Here is a 19,615-nt window from a genome sequence, read left to right on the forward strand (position 1 = left end):
AAAAGTCACATTTCATCTATCACTTGTTTTTTTTTTGTTTTAGGCAAATGGGGTTAAGTGACTTGCCCAGGGTCACACAGCTAGTAAGTGTCAAGTGTTTGGTCTGAGGCTGGATTTGAACTCAGGTCCTCCTGATTTTAGGGCTGGTGCTCTATCCACTGTGCCACCTAGCTGCCCCCTATCACTTGTTTTGTGAAACAGGATTTCCTATAGCAAGACCTGGGATGGGAACAATGGGGCAGGGGAGAAGTCTGGTGGGATAAATTTCAAAATCTGCTTGCTATCAAGGGCCAGATGTTTTGTGACAGAAATCAACAGGTAAGGAAAAGGGAGTGAGACTCTAAAGAAAATTATAAAAGGAAGAGACAGGACTGCATTTTTTTTTCAAGTAGAAAAGGTAAAGGGACACTTAGAAACATTATATGTTACTTGGTCACATATAAAGTGTTATCAGGAAGCTTATTAAATTGGTTATAAATTGTAAGGTGGACGAAACCCATCTGGTACAGAACTGCATAAACTCAATGTGAGTCCCAGCCTCAGGAAACAGCAGGACCGAAGCATCAGCATGAAGGGACCGCAAGAGTATGTGTCATTTGGAAAAGCCAAAGTAGTCACGTGGTCCTGGATTTGTACACTGAGCTCTGAATCGGTTTTTATAACTAAGAGAACTGAATGTGGTGACACTTGTCAGCCACTTGAATAATCTGAACATGAAACATCAACACTCACACCAAATAATCTGACAACTTTATCTGAAATAAAGCAGGGAGCATTGCTTCAGTCACAGAGCAAAACCCCAAGGGTTCCAAAAAGCAAAGAAGGAAATGCACCCAAACTAACCACGTTAAACGGGTGCCTGATGTGGCAACGTGATCTGAATAGACAAGAACATTATTCATTACAGACTTTGTGTCAAACGGTCACCACGGCGTTCACAGCTGGAAGGGACCTCAGAGAGAATCTAGCCCAACCCCTTCCTTTTATATAAAAGAAGTTGAGGCCTTATGTGACACGCTCAAGGCCACATGGGAACACGTCCTAATGCCGAATTCCATGTTCCTCCTAAAATACCAAACTGCCTCCTCTTAATGACTAATCAAAGGTCTGAAACTTTGGAATTCTATTCCAAACTTTTTTTTTGGGGGGGGTGGAGTATCTGGGGGATGAGAGGGCAGGTGAGAGGATGTAAAGAAAAATGCTCAAATTAAGGAAAAATACAATAAACTCTACACTTATCAGCTGTGCTCATTGATATGACCACTGGAGTTACTCAGGGCCTCAGTTTCCTCATCTGTAACATGGGAATAGACAATAATACTTTCAGTAACTACCTAGCAGAAAATGTGATGACCGCAAAATGTTCCCTAAAAGTGATGATGGCTGCTACCAACAGACCAAAGGGGCTCTCGGCTGGAGGAAAGAACAGAGCCCTAACAAACACACCTGGGAGACCCGGTAAGAGCCCCTTGTGCTCTACGCCTCACGCCCTCTGTCCTCTACGCTGTGGCTCTTCAGCGTTCGGTACCAGGCCCAAAGCACAGAGTGTCACAAAAAACAAACAATCCTGTCAGGCCCCATCTATTTAAAATGTCTGTTTGTCTGAGCAGGTCCATCCTTTCATCCCTCTTAAAGTTTCTTCATAACAACTAAGGCCTCTGTAACTGCAGCAATGGCCACCCAGAATCCACGGTACAGTCAGACTCTACTTGGGGGTTAGGAAGCGTGGTACAGTCAGCAGCTAAGGAAAGAAAAAAGATCAAGAGTAGTTTCTCACTGAAGATTTTAGCTTCTGATTAACTGATACATTTTAGATCTGCAAATTCTGCTTTGTTCCAATTTTCTCATCACAGAAATACAGAAAAAGAAGTCATGAGAATGAAGGAAACTCTGATCAATCCAAGGCCAGTCCATCTCCACACAGTTAAAGCTCGGGCTCACACCCACTTCTGGTTTCCCTTCTATCACCTGGGCCAGGAGATGAGACTCTGCGGCTGCCCAGGTCTGATCTGCCCCCATCCTGGCATCATCTGTCGTGGCCAGAAGATGCTCGCTCCCCTCACACATGTGCCGGCACGTCGCTGGGTCCTCCACTGTCCCGCAAGGTGGCCTGTGTGCGTCCACTACCGCGGCCACGCCGGGGTGAGCAGCACCAGGCTACCTGGGTCCCATTTCAGTCACAGCCAGACACACTCCGGGACTTTATCTTGTCCATACAGTAATGTCTTTTTTGTTTGTTTTTTGTTTTTAGGCAATTAGGGTTAAGTGACTTGCCCAGGATCACACACTAGTAAGTGTCAAGTGTTTGGTCTGAGGCCAGATCTGAATTCAGGTACTCCTGACTTCAAGGCCCCCTCCATACAGTAATGTCAAAGCTCATCTGACCCTCGCAGCCACCCTGGGGAGGAAGTGCTATTATTACCCAAACTTTGTGTGTGGGGAAACTGAGGCACACAGAGGTAAAGTGACTTGCCCAGGGTCACTGAGGCAGCACTTGAACTCGTGCCCAGCCTCCTCATGTGCTATGCCAATGGCTTACCATCCACCAATCGTGGAAAACATCAGAAGTTCCGGAGAACATACCCCTAAAACAAAACTCCGCACAAGACAACAGAATGACAAAATTGGGAGTATTCCACTGATCAACAAATGCAGAAAAATTCCACAATATTAATGAAAAAGAAAATCACTTTGCAATTAAAGAACAATTTGTGAAATGAACTTAGGGAGAACACTAGGAAAACATGTTTCCAGAAACGTCTTCATCTCATTAGAAGATCACATGCAACTGAACTTTCCACCAAAGGAAACCTGACCTAAGGTTCGAGAGTGACCTTACCTAACATTCTGATATCTGGATTATATCTGTATAGAAATTTGGAAAACAATATTCGGGCTTCAGGACTTTAAATTATTTAGCAAGCAGAGGATAAGGCTGGCACAGATTGTCACAGAGAATGACAATCAGTTAAAATTGTCACAACATAGATAAGAGAACATTAGCCTACACTAGAATAGAGAAGCTGGTAAGAAATTCATCTTTATTAGATGAGGACTGATCTGAAGAGAAAACTCGAACCGTCTTCAACAGGCATCTTTCTTCACTTAATGCGTATTTACTGAGTAGGACAAACAACGCGTACAGCAGGGCAGCAGCATGGCAGATCACTGACCTGGCTCCAAAAGGTTTACACTGAGTTGGGCAAAGGCGACAGCCAGGCATGGGAACGCAGCGCTGGAGAATTAACAGCGACCCTGTGTTATGGGCGTTCTGAGCAAGTCTGGGCCAGTCTGGGCCTGGGGGCACTTCAGCTGAGCCTCGAAGCTCCCATTGTAGAGGAATGAGGAAAGCAGCAAACAGGTCATCTGCTAAGGGGAGCATGAATCGCCCCAAGGAGACAGTTGGTGTTAGAAACAGAAGCTGTAAAGGGAGCCTGGGACCAGCGGGGAAGAGCACGGAAGGTCTCTTCTTTTTGCACAGTGATCTGAGCGGCCGTCCCGCAGCGAGGGGTGCTCCTCCCGCAGACTGCAGTTCTTTCACTATTTAGACGTTGTCTCACAAACAACAGGTAAACACCAGGGGTTCTCAAGTACAGCCCGGACATGGTCAGAATGCCATAAGTCCCCTGGCATGTGTGAGGGAAGGAAATTAATTACATCACTATTGCAGAAGTCCAGAAAGGAGGCAATGAGGAGTGAGGTGTGAGCAATGAGAAGCGGAGGGAAGGGAAGGCCACCAGTTCAAAGGAACACCTTTGGCTCCATGACAAGATTCAGGGAGTGAAAACAGGACAGGCGTCAAAGCCAGCAAAAGTTAACACTAAGGCTCGAAGGACTACAAAAAAACGATGGTTCCTGAAAGAAATTCCAGACAGTCAGGGAGAAAGTATCCAATTGAGGGGGGTAGCAAATCTGAGAAAGGAGAAGCAGCTGGTTGGAGGCAGCTAGGTGGCGCAGTGGATAGAGCACCGGCCCAGAAGTCAGGAGTACCTGAGTTCAAATCCGGCCTCAGATCAAACACCTGACACTTACTAGCTGTGTGACCTGGGCAAGTCACTTAACTCCAATTGCCTAAAAATAAAAAAAAATTTTAAATTTTTAAAAAGGAGAAGCAGCTGGAGCCGTGGGCTTGGAGCACAATGCCATGGCTGGACTGCGGAGCTGGAAATCCTCTGTGGGCCCAGATTCCCGAAGCAGGAGATTGACTGAGATTCTCAAAGAGACAGAAAGGCCAAGTGAAGGCCCGAGTCTCGGAGCCTGCTCCTGATTCATCTCAGATCCTAGAGGAAGGATGATTGTAAGAGAAGGAGAAGAACCTGGACATGAGCTCACCTCAGAGCGACCAAAGGATGCGCAACAGTCAATAAAGATGTATTAAGCACCTACTACGTGCCAGGCACTGGGCAAACTGCTATTGAGACAATGGTATCACCAGTACTACCAAAAGGTAAAAGACAGAAAGGACTAAAAGTTGGCCACTTAACTGAGCAATAAGGACAGCGTTAGTGACCCTGAGTCAAGAGGCTGTCAAAGTACAATCTCGTGAACAGACCGCGGAGGAGGGGGGCTGAGCACATGAAAGCCATGATGGGCACAGTGTGTGGCTTCCCTGAGTCTGAGCTACCTCCTTCTAGCTCAGCTGCCCAAACAGGGCCTGACCGTGCCGCAGGAGGCGAAGCCCAGCCTCTGCTTTTGCAGGTGCCGATGCCCCAGGGCCTCCTCCACAAAGGCAGTGAATGAAGACCCAAAAAGGACCTTCTTGGCCCCAAAGTCCTTGGGTCTGTCAAATGGCTCCACAGCAGAAACAAGTGGGGATGCCATTCAGGAGGCTGCATGACCTCTGCGCTACTGTCGCCTAGGGCCCTGGGACCCTTCCCTTGTGACCTGTAGCTGCAGCTACCCCAGATGCACAAGGCACCACTGGGGGCATGTCTCCCTCTGCACCCCCAGCACCGAGCACAAGGCTTTGGACAGAACGAGCACTTAACGTTTTTTCACTCATTCATGAAGGAACAAAAGCCTGAATCACGGATCACGTGTAACCCTGTTTCTCAGACTCTGCTTGCTCATCTTGAAATGAAAGGGTTGAGTGATCTCCTTAAGGTCCCTTCAAGCTTTCAAGGGCCTGGGAGGGAAAAGCCATGCCATGCAAATGTTTTTTAAAGTGACAGCCTCAGAGAAAACGTGAACAGAAATTTTTTGATCTCACAAAGTGATGTGAAAAATATGGCTGTTCTAGAAAGCCGAGGGAAGAAACAAAGAATAGCTCTGCCGGTCTCTCCCATGCCTCTGGAAGAAACAAAGAATAGCTCTGCCGGTCTCTCCCATGCCTCTCTGGCTCCCCTGACCAGCAGAGATGCCCACTTCTCCCCACCAGTGCCTCAATCCACTGCGCACAAGGGGTCCCTTTATCTCCAATCTAGACTGGGACCTCTCAAAGTATGCATGCACAGCCTGCTGGACTAAGGGTAGGAGAAGAAAAATGAGATGGCATTTTGTTCTACCGGTAAAAAATGGGACATCCTGCATGGTCTGAATACTTAATCTTCAAATGCTGAAAAAACAGGTTTGGAAAGCTGAGGAAAGTGCCCACACCTTCTAGGCATAATATTCTCAAAAGACAGAGTGCAGAATTAAGCAGAACTTTCAAAAACAATACTGAACACAAAAGGCTAGACATTTGATGGCTTGGGAAAGAAAAGAATGAGTATGTGTATAATTCTCTGAATAATGAATCAGCATCATTTAAAAATCAATACAAAATACCAAGGAAAAGAGAAAGAAGGAGGGAAGGGCATTTCTAATACAGAAGCTCTTACCGGTATCAGAAATGTAAGCATGGAGTTGTACCGAGTCATCAGAAGACACACTTGAAAGATCGTCTAAAGACTGCAGAAAAAGAAATTTAAAATTAATTTGAGAAGTGTAACTCAGGAACTCTATGTCTGTCCATGTTTAATAGCTACAATTACACTGAAGTACTTTATGAGTTTTATAATGAAAATAAGTTGTTTTTAAAACAGTGTTTTGGTCCATTGATTTCAAAGAAATGGAAAAATAATCATGAAAAGTTACAATAGGTTTTAATGATGTGCATTCTGCCTAAATAAAAATACTGTCCCCACCCCTGCAACACTCTTCCTCCTCAGCTCTGCCTCCCCGCCTTCCTGGCTTCCTTCACGTCCCCACTAACATCTCACCTGCCAATTACTTGTCTTCTGAATATGTCTATGCTGGTACCTGAAGCACCTTGCTAGCAGATTTCTGATACTGTACCTCAGAAGGGAAGGGAAAATCAGTCAACAGACATTCATAAAGTGCCTACTATGCACCAGAGGGACCGTGCTAAGTGTTGGGGATACAAGCAAAGGGAAGACAGTCTCTGCCCTCAGGGAGCAGAATGGGAGAGACAACATGCAAACAACTATGTGCAGACAAGCTCCATATAGAGTCTAAGCTGAAGTTCTCTAGGCTAGGAAAGGTAGGGAATTCGGAGGAGCTGCAGAAGATGCCATGAAAGAAGCTGGGGAGGCCAAGAAGAAGAGAAAAGGAGGAGAGCATTTCAGGCCTGCGAGGCCACAGAACCTTCCCGGTGACAGAGCTCTAACATTCTTACAAACTCTTTCTTCCAGGCTCTGGACAGCTGAGCACACTGCCTCTCAACTCTGTCCCACACATTATGAGAAAATCTTCAAAATGAAGAGGTGAGGGGAAAAAAAAGAGAGGACCTGCGAATGGGCATAGCCTTATGTTTGTAATATGGAAATAGCTATAAAATTCTCTTTAACGGGGAAATTCTCATTAAGATTTTTGACAGAGAAAAATTTGAGAACAGAATTTGAGAAAAGAATGGCAATTTTTAAAAATGCAATAGTAATTCCCCCACCTGCTTTGGAGGTTATTTATTCAGAGAAGAAACAAAGAGGTATTGGCAGAAATTACACAAACAGTCACAATTTTGGCCACTTTCAATCTCCAAAGTGTGAAAGCATGTCAGAAATTTAACATGGCACTGTCAGCATCACTGGAAGGAGAGAGACTTCTAGTCCCTGACATGCAGGCCTGGGCAAGCTTAAGAGCATGGGTTAAAAACAAAATGGCCCTGTGACTCTGAGACAAGCATCTTTTGCAAAAACACATCTAATGAAGGCTGATTATTATAAAGCCAAATGTAATAATTTTACATGACTCTTACTAAGAACTCCTGGAGTAAGAGAAAAGAATAGACAGTCTTAGGGTTCAAAGACCTAGCACTAGCTCAAGTCACACAACTGATTCCCTGTGTGATGCTGAAGAAGTCTCAGTTTCTCTATCTATAAATGGGCATAACACTCTTTCAGAACTATGATATTGGGAGAAGGGTTTTCAGAAGCATAAAATGGAAAATAAATGTAAGGTAGCCAAACTAGGTGACCTATAATGAAGATAGAAATAACTTCTGTCTTAAAAAGTATCTGTATGCAAAAAGCAGTACCTTTAAGGAAAATAATGCCCTCCCCTGAACTAACATCATGTTTTACTATACATCTCTTCCCATCCCATAAATTACCAGCAAAGGAAAAAGGAAAATTTTAAATGTCTCTTGAAGATCATCCTTCCTCTCAGCAATAACGTCTAACAGCCTAGGCCATGGTACTAAGAAGTTGTTAAAGCAATATGCTGGATATTAAACATAAGCTCTATATATTCCTTAAATCAACAATATGATAAAAAGTAGGGTTTTTGATGACTGTCCCCCCCTTCTCTTTTTATTTTTTTTTTAAGAATTTTCTGTTATAAGAGGCTTTTGGGAGGCCCATAGGAAAAAATTGGGGGATACAAAAACAAAATGTCAATAGAAAGTTTTAAAGTGGTTTTTAAATTTGCATGCAAATATCTGGTCATTAAATTGTAGATATTGCAATTAAGCCACAATAAAATGACTGGTAGGATTACAATGGAATCAGACAATGCAGATGGGAGACCCACCCAACAAATCTCTTTCTCTTTGCCTTTAGGCAACTAAGATAACAATTCAAGAAGGCTCTCCTATTCCCAGCTGCCAAATAAAAGGTCTCTTTACAACTATGCCAAAAAACCTAAAAATTCAAGTTTGGAATGGAAAATTTCACTCAGGCAAATGCTCAGATCCAGTGAGATTGACTGCTAGCCAGCCTTTTGTTGAATGGTCAACAAACACGCCGTGGAATGTTGGGATTTTTATCTGTTTTGTTGGACATATGGGACCATTCTCCATTTGAAACATATGTAATATATATAAGCAAAGGTGAAAACTGTAATTATGGGCAAGAATATACAACTACTAAAATTCCAGAGTAGGGACCACAAAGCCATGAGCCTGTTCCACTAAAAAGACTCACAAACACGCCAAGTCCCTAAGGCCTAGTCCCCACCGGAGGCCTTGCTCCCATGTGTAGACTGTGGGGCTGTGCATAAACGGGGTCTGGAAGGAGCTATATCACTTGAGGACAAAGTTATTTCAGACTTGGAGCAAAGCCAGAAAAAGCTCCAACACCTGCACCCATAGGACCAGCTGGAAGAGCAAAGAAGATGAAGTGAGGCAGTGCAAAACATTCTTCTGGGTTTGGAAACCCTTTCCTTAGCCTCCTGCCTATCTTCTCAAACACTTCTATGTATTGGGGGTTATTCCCCTTTAAAAAGCAGGGTTGGAAGTGTGACGAGCATCAGGGTGATGGCTACATACCAGAAGTCAGGAAAAACACCACGCAAGTTGCAGAAATCAACCCCTCCACCAAGAGAGAACCTTAAACTCTGCATAAGACAAAGCTAAAATAAGTGGTAATATCAGCTAGTTCTGCTGAGTCAGAAACCAAAGAAGGGAAGGATGGGCACAGAGGGAGAGGGTGAGCACCAGTCTCTTTACTGAAATGACTCAGTGCCGACAAGACCATCTACACAAGGCTGCAACGTGAGCAGGAACACCAAGGAGGTACTGACTGCCAACTGCCATTTTTCTAGAAAATGTATTATTGAGAAAATTAGTTCCTGGTAGAGAGGGGCTTTAACATTTGCTACATACAGCCCTAAACCACCCAGAGCAGTTAAATAGTCATGATTTCACATTTGAAGATGAACATGTAAAAATGGCCATGACTGCTTATGAAAAAGAACTAAAGATTAAAATATTTTATGAGACAGAAAGGAAGTACCTTCAATGAAAGCAAACTCATTTTCTTAAAGGAAAAAAAAACACTTTTAATGCAAAAGCAAATTTAGCTCAGCATCCATTTCCATGGTGAAAGAGCAGTAAGTCTGGACACAGAAAGAAGAGCAGGGCTCGAGACCCACCCTGATGCTTACTAGTTGGGGGATGGATGCTGGCCGAGATGGCCATGTCCCTTCTCTCTTAACATAAAGGGTTGGCCTGGCTGGGCCCTGAGGCCCCTGCCAGCCCTAGATCAAAGATCCTCTAATCCTAGGAAATCATTCTCATGCATTCACACCCAGCAGAGCACTGACCTCAGCACCCAGTCTGGTGCTCTGACTGAATGGAGAAAGCTTGATAGAACACACTCAAAAAGAACAGAAACTGGAATTCTTTACACAAAGCAAATCAATGCCCTCAGGTTTTAGAGACATCCATTCAAAATTAGATCCTGCTCATGGTAAAAGCTCCCACCCTGCTTCATTTCACTACTGCCTCTTTCAGCATCTCCTTGCTAGCCTCACAAACCACTTTGCCCACTCTCAAGGACCTTTCTCTTCCCTTCCTCTCATTCCACCTCCCGTCATTCTGGAACAATAAACCAAGATCAAGTCAACTCTGCCACTGATCCCAGGTAAGGTCTGGCCTTACTATCACTCTCCCTAAACTCTCCAGATCAAATGCCCTCCTGGGCACCATTCCCTGTTGTTTGGTGTCTCCTACGTTGGAATCTAAGGTTTATGAAGGCAGAGACTTTGTTTTTTGTATATGTACCCCCAGCATTTGGCACTGAGTAAGCACTTACGAAATTCTTTTTCTTTCATTCATTCATTCACTCACTCATTTTGATTTGTAATTCACAAAGACTAAAATTTTTCAAAAATTTAATAATCATTTAATATAATAAAGAAGGATTTGAGGCAGACCATTTGATCACATAGAACAAAATGATATATTTTTCTAAAACTTTCATTAAAACTTTTAAGGCTACTATGATATTTAAAGGACCCATCACACTTACCAAATTTATGCTCCCTGTAGGGGACCTATTAAAAGATTCTGTGGGGAAAAAAAAAATATGCCTCTAATTAGAATGCAGACAATGCTTTCTAAACAGTGGTTTCATCTAAAGTTCATGTGTCAGGCATAAAATTCACATCAGCTGAAATATGACACAATATTAAAGAAAAATGCATTTATGGCAAACACTCAAACTCTAAATCTTTCGGTTTCTGAGGCCTCCTGACCCAACATTTCAAAGAGAATGTGTGTGCAAGTGCAGAGAGCAAAGAGCAGGGTGTCTGGGCGGTGCTCAGACTGTGATGGAGGCTCAGTCGAGGGCAGGCAGGAGGGAAAGGTCATGCTGAAGGAAGGCTATTGCTGCTACATTCTGGCACTGGGGCATCATCAGGTTAAGAAAAATGACCAATAACCCCCGTGACTGGGCAAGAACAGGGACTGGTCTCTAATCTAGAAGGCAGAAAGATTGCACCTCCCACATGAAGCCCTTCCAGATCCCCACAATTCCCACGTTCCCCATAAAAGCCCTGCTAAGTGTCCAGCAGAGGAACACCCTCCTAACAGTTAAAATCCCTTTCCCCACTCCAGCCTTTCTCTTCTTCTCCCTTAGGTAGGAAGGTCACTATTTCCACAAAACAGAAAGGTCATCAGAGTGATTCCTTCCCTCCTAGAGAGGTAGCAGAGACCCCAAATCTCTAGCCCCTTCTTGTCTCCACAGCTCCTAAACTTTGGGGTTGGGTCATTTCCTCGGGACTTTCTCCTCATGGTTTCCTCTTCCTAATATTTCTGTTAGTGAAAACAATGCAAAAAAGTTTCACCTGGGGCCTCATAACAGAGAAGCTCATTTCTTAGTTCATTTAATGCTTCCAACACAAAGCAATTGTACAGTTCAGGATTCAAGTGGTTTTGACTCCTTGTTTTTAAAAAAAAAAATACTTTCAAAAGAGCAGGCAGAGTTATTGCAGGTTGCTTCAGAAGCCTATGAAGTATAAATTAAGCTTCTGACCCAAACCCCAGAAATAAGAGCCAAGGACAATAAAAACAGTTTGTGTTCATGCAAGCAGTGTCTAGACTGGTCCAAAGTTAATCCAGAAGGTGCTAAATCTCCACCAAGATGAAGCCAAAAAGGGACTTGTTTCATGTGGAAAGAAGGAACAGAAAAAGCTAAAATTCAATGAAACCAAGGGAAAGAAAACTTAGGGAGCTCAAAACCCCTTTCAAGTCATCTCTTTTCCAACCAGACAGACCCAAGGACGAAAGAAGAGGCTCCAAAAGGAAAATCCCCATTACTGGGGACTACCCCAAATAGTCCTAATTTCACCGCCTCAGCTGAAGCAGATGGCAGAGGGCACGGCACATGTCCAGACAGAGAATGTAAGGGGGGGTGGGGCTTCACACCTCTCATACAGAAGGCTTTTTGTCCTCCTCACTGATTTCTAGACTGGCTTAACATATCTTTTAAAGTATCTACATGCAAAACAAGGGACAAAGGATGCTAGGAAGGCCAGTGTAAAATTCCTGAAAAATAAGCTTACAAAGCGTACAACAATGACCATTGCAAAGAAGCCAACAGAAAGAAAGTTCAGAGTCTCCCCCAAGCCTGTGCAATGGCCAGCAGCCAGACTCCCACTCCCAAGGCCAATGGACTGATGAGGTAATGACTAGAACTTTGGGCCAACGTGACCAGTGACACTCTTGTACCTTCGTGATTTTTACGACACACACAGTTTTCAAAGGGCCACATTCAACTGCTTAACGTAGGACAAAAATTATGAAATCATACAGCTGAAAACACCTTAAGCTGCCCTCGATTAGCCAGCCCCAAATGGCCCTGACCTGGGCGGAAAGGCCCAACTGCTGCCTCTATGGCAGAAGTAGTCACAGTTCCCTTGAAACCAGACCCATGACCAATAGGCTTCCGTATTTCAAGTAATGCCTGGTTTAAAGTGGTTGACTTTGACTCATAAACTACTTTTATTAGGTAGAGGCAGGCCAACTGGCTGGAGGGTAAACAGCTACGCCTCTGGCCATCATCCTCAGAGTTCAACTCCACTCCCATTTCGCATATGACTGCTTTACCCCTTTCCAATCAGAATTATATATTAACCTAAAAATATATCAATAAATGCCATTGTGGGATCAAAATAAGCATTCTGGAGGGTTAAACTTCATGAGATAGAGGCAGCAAGGTAGCACAGTGCTTAGAGTACTGGGCCTGGAGTCAGGAAAACCTGAGTTCAATTGCAGCCCTAGACATTTACTAGCTGTGGGACCCTGGCCAAGTTACTTAACTTTTACCTACCTCAGTGTCCTCACCTGTAAAACTGGGATAATAACAGCACTTATTTCCCAGGGTTATTATGAGGATCTAATGAAATAATATTTGTAAAACACTTTGAAAACCTTAAAGCACTAGCTACTGTGATTATTGTGGGATCCAACAATCATGTTTATTCTTTCTTGGATTCCTAATAATTAACAGTCGCTTTTCTTAAAACTGGCATCAAATATTTTATTTTCTCGAATATATCCAATGTTAGATACGAATGGTGAAAGGCTTCAAATTTTGATTTCACAGGAACTCAGGAAGGGCATTTTAAACATCCTCTACTCTGAATTACACTGTGCAAGTACAGGGTACCCGTGACCTCACTCGTACAGGAAGTGCTCAGAGAAGGAAACTCCTCTTCCTGACACAGACTGGCCCCTTCTGTGCCATGGCAAGCGTCAGACAGCTGGCAGGGGCAGGAATGGGGGGCCACTGACCTATAGGTAAAGATACCTGTGGATGCACGCTGACAGTTTTAAAATTTAATATTATCTATGTTTTACTGCATTTTTATTTATTTCATTAAATGTTTCCCAATGATATTCTGATCTGGTCCAGGCTAAACCTTGGGAGCTGCAGGCTGCACCTTAGACCTCTCCGCTCTCAAGCACAGAGAGAAGAGATCTGCCAGTCTGTGTCAGAGATGACACTGGTGTTCAAGGCTTCCTGGATCTGGGGCCAGGAGTTTCCCCACTACTCCACATAGCCTTACATTGTGTTTTTCAAGAACTTTATGAAAAGTACTCCAGGAAAGGCAGAATTTGAGCTGCCAATTAAAAGCCCAAAGCTTTAGAATAAATCAGTGATAAGGCAAAATCAGAATTCAAGTCTACTCGGATAGACAAATTAACAGAATATCCTCTTCCCTCCTCATAAAGGAGAGACAAGCCCCGATAACAGAATGTTTTAGAAATCATGTAGCTGCGGCTTTCCAGGGGTCTATCCCACCTCCTGAAGGGCCAGGCCGATGAGATTCTTGGGGTGTTCCCTTTAAAGCGAATGTCCTACAGCAGAGCCAACATTTTCTCTCTAGCCCCGTGTACCCTGTGCATCTCCCTGCCTGGTGAGTCCTGCTCTCCCAGACAGACATGGACCCATGGCCATACAACCAGTGGTGGGATTACATGGGCTACTGTGCAGGGTATTTCACTGTTTGAGAAATGGCCTGACAAGAGCACCACAAAAACCAAAACAAAGACGAATATCAAAGGTGCTGCCGGGCAGCTCCCAGCTTAGAGCCAGTGAGCCCTGGGCAGGTGCTCTGCTCATTCGTCCCCTTGCAATATGGAAACCTAGCAAGACCAAGCTCGGGGTTCATTCATGAGACTGAAGAATCCAAACCAGAAACCTTAAGAAAGTTGTCTAGAGCATCAGGTAGAAAACCCCAGTTACAGTTATGTATGTATGTGAGCGTGTGTGTGAGTGTGAGTGTGTGTATGTGTGTGTGTGAGTGTGTGAGAGAGTGTGTGTGTGTGTGAGAGTGTGCCGATGCTCAAGGTTTAAGATCAATCAGTCCTGCTGAAGCACCTTCAGGTGCCAGCCACAGGGCCGTGTGCTCAGACAGACAGACAGACAGACAGAAAGGCTCTTCTCAGTGTCCCTCCATGGAGATGAGAAGCAGCCTGAGCCAACAAGGACCATACACTTTTGTGGGCACTAAATAAAGGGTGAACTCCAACCAGGGTAGATTTACTACCAACCATATCTGGAATGATTCCTTTCCCAAAGCTTACTGCGGTTCCCCTACCCCATAAAGATCCTCCTTCTCCAGACAGTAAAGCTGATTCTCTCCTCAAACAGCACAAAGAAAATGCCAGCTCAAGCACATCAGCACCACTTGGCATGAGGGCAAAGCTGTTTTCACACTGGGAAAATGGGGGTCATGTTAATTTGGGACTCAAAAGCACTCTAAAAATAAGTGAATTTTAGATCAAGAAAATCCATTTCCAACAATACTGCTGATGAACGATAAGTCAGGAGAAAAAATCTGGTGTGGCACACAATAGCCAGGTCGCCAAGGGGAGGCCACAGACACCAGCAGGGGCAGACAGTCACTGGCATGATCCTAGCTTCGCGGCTCAGGGCTGGACAACTTTTAAGAAAATTCTTTGCTCTGATCACCTTTGCGGAAATTACAGAGTATGTTTATTTAGCCAGAAAAAAAGAACCAGATATAGAGGTTTCTGCAACTAAAATAGGCATATTGAACACCTCCAATTTTAAATCCTAAATCTTTAATAATTTGAATGTTTTTTTCCTTTTAAGCTTTTCTGGATTTAAAATATTGAGTGATATACATGTCTGAATCTTCAAAGTAACAGATAGTATGGAAAAAAAAAAGTCCACTACTTCTTTTCAAGTTCCTTTTCCCTAATGAGTGGCCCTACAGATGTGCCTTCTCAAGGGGTCAAGGCAGGGCCAAGGGATTCTGGAGACCTGTCTCAGCCCCTCGCACCCTCTCTCATTGACAAAATGAGAGTTGAAGTCTACAGTTCCACGACCACACCGTCCCTGCCATGGCTTCTGTGTCCACAACTGCACCCTGGCTCTCCTCAGAAAGGCCTCCCAAGCCCCTAACAACCAGACATGCCCTTCGCTCTTTCTCAGACCTTTCTTACAACTTCAAATGACTACTTCTTCATGGATGGCACCCTCTTCTTCCACCCAAGTTCTGAGTTCCTCATCTCCAGCTGTTCACACTATTTCTCTTGGATCTCCGGGCTAATCAATTTTTTTGGTCCAGACCCATTATTGCATCTGTGTAGAGGATTCAGTGTAAAGTAGCTCCACGCCGACAGGTCAGCAACAGCTCCAGAACAGTGTTCCAGAGCTGCACGAGGCCCACACGCCCTTCCAGGATGTAGCACAGACCCTCCTGCCCTTTCTCCACGACCGAGGGAGACCTGCCTCTCTTAAAAAAACACTGAAAACCACGCCAACTCATCACTCTTTTCCCTTTCCCAGGTACCTCATCTAACTCCCTGGAAAGAAACATCACTACTCTAGTTTACAACCAGTAACCAGACACTGCAGATGACCCTGGCCTGGAAGAAGCCCTCGGCTGGACTGATGGCTAACAAGAGTTCCTGAGCCACAGCTCCTCCATCTGTAAAATGGGGGCATTAATCTCAATGGTCTTTCAGGCTGAATTCTCTCTAATTTTAGGTCCTCACTAACTGAAAATGTTTCCCACACCTAAACCTCCCTTTCGGTGCCCACCATTGTCACCTGCCCCCCTGAATCACTGGCATCGCTGATTCTAGGCCAAAAATGGAGGTAATAAGGTGTACTGACTGGAAAGCGTTTTGGACTGGGGGTCAGGAAAACACAGATTCAAATCCTGACTCTAACATCACTAATGGCATGACTACAGACAAGTCACTCAGTCTCTCTGAGGCCCAATTCCCTCATCTATCAGAGTGAGGAGCCTCCAGCAATGCAGGAAGCATTCGGCCATCTTTGACACGCGCTGGGTCATCTGTTAAGATAATACTCTGGGCGTACCGGTCTCATGTCTCTGGATGGATAGAAAGAAGCGGGATGGATAAATGGATAAATAGACGGGAGAGACAGTGGGAAGAGGCAAGGAAGGGTGAGCATTTGTTATGTGCCAGGCCCTGTGCTAAGGTCTGGGAAAACACAAATAAACAACCAAGTCTTTAGCCTCAGGGAGTCTACCTCGTAACAGGGGAGGATAACACCTATAGAGAAGGCGGAGTGCAGGGAGAGGTTAGCTACCATAGGGCAGAGGAACAAGGAGAAGGAAGAGAAGTCAAGAGTCAGTCGACGTGTGACTGAGGAAAAGCCAGTCTGGGTCCTTGCGAAAATGGCGCCAGAAGGGCCTCAGAGCTGGCAAAGCACAGTGTGCGGCACACAGTAGGTGCTTAACAAACGTTCTTTACTGAGGGCTCAGAAGCTCTCCATCATCCAGAGCCATCAGTGGCTCCGCTTGGTTTCCACTCCACAGAACGTGATGCCTTAGTGTCCCACCCCCACCCTACCCTTCCACCTCCTTGAGTATACGGTCTTTCCCATCAGGATGTAAGCTCCTGGACGTCAGGGACTGCCATTCTTCTTCTTATTAGTACCCCTAGGCACTGGCACATAGTAAGTGCTTAACAAATGCTGACTGAACTGAACCAAGAGAGTCCAGCTCCAATGCGTCCTGCAGGCTTCACAAGGACAAACACAGACATTTATCCCTTTTCTGAATGTCTAGAGCACCTATTCTCTGCACAGTTGATGTTGGCACTTAATCAGACGATGACACCCACTTGATGTGTGCACACATGCTCATCCAGAAAGGCTCCTGGAAATCAAAGGCCAAGGTTTGACTTTCTCTGTCATCCCCAGGTCGGAAACTCCTGGCACCTGGGGTCTGTCAATGGCAGATGAGGATGTCGGGAAGGTGAGGAATGCTCCCCTTTCTTACCAAATCTCCACTGAATCCTGGAGCCCCTGGAGCCTTGTATCGAGGGACTGAACCAAGCCAGCCAAGGGGCTTCACTTCCAGACCCTCAGCCCTGCTCTCTCCCACGTTCATTAAGAAGGGCCACCACCCAATGGCCTCCCCTGGTTTCTACCTTTGTCCAACTCCAGCACTCTACTCAGGGGAAATGTCTTATGCCCTCCCCACCCGGCTCGAGGAAGAAGCGCTGCCATTTCCTTTCCCCCACAGTGAAGACTAAATGAAGTCCTGTCATTTCAGGAAAGATTCTGCCCTCCACAGGAAGTCAACCTACCAACAGACGTCACAGGTAATTTGTGCACCACGCTGCAATGGGGCCAATAGTTATCATCATTAAATGTCCAAAAAGATTTAGAAAAAAGGAGAGTCGGGAGACCTGGAACCTCACTTTGGCTGTACCCCAAAGCAGCTCTATGTCCTCTCTGGGCCCTACTTTCTTCATCTATAAAATGAGCACACAGACTAGAGGACCTCTGCACTGGAGCGTATAGTTAGATATGAGTTGAAAATATAACTTAAAATTATAAGCTACAAAGGAGCTTAGAGACTATCTAATTTAACTCCTAAATCTGTTATCAGGGGCAAGAAAAAAAAATGCAGCAAGTCAAATGTCTGAGGAGATTCCACCCCAATGATGCCAAACAGTCTCATTTCAAGAGCCCAAGGATCACACCTGAAGAGCTCCTAGGGTCCAACAGTTTACAAAATGTTGACATTTTAATGTAATACATACATATGTCGCCCTATTTCAGTTTTAAAGAATGGATTGTCTAAAAGGCTGTACTTTCACTAGTAATTGTAACGAGAATGGGTATGCCTTACCTCCATCCCCATCATCAGAGCCTCTGAAGCTAGGGTCCTTTAACATGTCCAGCTCGGCCAGCATGCGCACATAGAGAACGTTCTGCTTAAAGGACGGGTAAAATCTCTCATCTCTCAGCATCAGGTCATACACCTTGGAGGAAGATGAAACAGCACCATTAGTGAACGTCGCTAAGAGATGAGAAAGGTTACTTGCTCTAAAGGCAGCTTCCTGTTCCACAAGACAGGCTGTCTGAAGTGAGATGTTATTTTATCCAGGTTAGAAGGAATCCATTCTGACACTTCCAGGCCATGAAGCTAGGGGGCACCACGCTTCACAGAGCACTGGGCCTGGAGTCAGGAAGACCCCAGTTCAAATCCAGTCTCAGACATGACTAGCTGGGTGACCCAGGGCACATCTCTTTCCCTCTGTTTGCCTGAGTTTCCTCATCTGTAACATGAGGATAATATCAGCACCCCCCGGGGCTGTTGTGAGGACCGAATGAGACAACATTTGTAAAGCCCTTTAATTACTGCCCTACCCAGCCAAACTGGCCTTCCTGTTGTAGCTGACCATGACATTCCATTTGCCATCTCTCCCTCCTCACCAGGCCCCTAAGAGGGCAGAAATTCCTTCAAGGCTCCACCCAAGCACCATCTCTCCATGGGCCTTTCCCAAACCCTCTGGAGAGTAGGAGCCAAGCACACGCCGTACCCTCACGGAATGGAAGGAAGCCCCAGCACCCGGGCACACATGGTGCCTGCCTGGCACCTCACAGGTGCTTAGTAAAAGTGCTTGCTGACTGGTACTCTGGTAATGAAACTGCTTGCGTGACGTCAAAGTCCTGCTTGAAACAGGTTGTGTTATGACATGAGGACAGTGGTGTCATCAAGAAGCAAAAACCAGGAAGTGCAACATCCCAACGAGAAGGCCGGGACCCGGGCTGACGTTCTGCTCCTGGACACCAGTCATCACTAGGCTGCAGCCTGAGCAAGGCTGAACGCTGGCCCCACTCAAGGCTAATTCACTCTCGTTACTACAAGAATACATTCATCTTAACATTCAAAATGTGCAGAATTCTATTCATAAAAGAAGAAAAGAAGAAAGAAGAGGGATGGGAGATGTCTCATTTTGTAGCTGCCATGTATTTATGAAACTTTTCTTTTACACTCAGAATTCCTGAAGGTTTCAATCACTTTCTGGAAAACAAGTAATTATTGTATGGAAGTGCCTAACATATAAGACAATTTTCTCCATAAGATCCAGTAGTGAAATGTTTTTCAATAATCAAATGAAAATTTGAAAAATCAATCTCGTCACACATGTCGCGAAAAGTGAGGTAGGAAATGAATGTTATTAACTGATGAGTCCAAAAAACCCAGCAGCAAACAAGCCAGTCAGTCTCTGTCCCCAAAGACAGGCCAAAGCACTTGATACCAACATTCCTTACTGAAAGGCAGCACTGAAGTAGACGGCTCAGAAAGCTGACCACAAGGATATGTCACAATGTAGCACTCCTGCCCAGTCCCAGAGTGAAAATAATGAATTAAATACATCCCACAGGCAGCTTTTCAGAAGCCGTGGAATCCCTGGACTGAACTGCCTTGTTTTCCTGTTGAAACCCCAGAAAAGCCAAGGAACGCCAAACAAAAGAAATGAAATGCCTGTCCCTTCTACACAAAAAGATTCCAGTTGGTCGGCAGTACCTTCTTTTGGATGTCATCAAAAATCTCAGGCGTCGGATCCTCGTGGTTCAGCGTGTCCGCTAACTTGGCCACCAAGTAGTCATCGATGTGGACTCTCGGCGACGCCTGTTGGAAACAGAACAGA

The 19,615-nt window shown here is 44.9% G+C and overlaps 1 protein-coding gene across 4 annotated transcripts in view; it reads right to left on the minus strand.

The window, feature by feature from the left end:
• SNX13 (sorting nexin 13) overlaps positions 1–19,615 on the minus strand; it is a 127,371-nt gene that overhangs the window by 26,044 nt on the left and 81,712 nt on the right. For all 4 annotated transcript variants that reach the window (XM_021000127.2, XM_021000125.2, XM_078150716.1 and 1 more), the window contains exons 14-17: positions 19,492–19,596; positions 17,806–17,938; positions 10,188–10,225; positions 5,820–5,889 (exon numbers count right to left, since the gene is read on the minus strand). In XM_021000127.2, coding sequence (XP_020855786.1) covers positions 5,820–5,889; positions 10,188–10,225; positions 17,806–17,938; positions 19,492–19,596 — 346 coding nt within the window. The remainder of the gene's footprint in view (positions 1–5,819; positions 5,890–10,187; positions 10,226–17,805; positions 17,939–19,491; positions 19,597–19,615) is intronic.

This window comes from Phascolarctos cinereus, unplaced genomic scaffold (genome assembly GCF_003287225.1).
Source record: "Phascolarctos cinereus isolate Bilbo 61053 unplaced genomic scaffold, phaCin_HiC Scaffold_1;HRSCAF=81, whole genome shotgun sequence".
NCBI lineage: Eukaryota > Metazoa > Chordata > Mammalia > Diprotodontia > Phascolarctidae > Phascolarctos > Phascolarctos cinereus.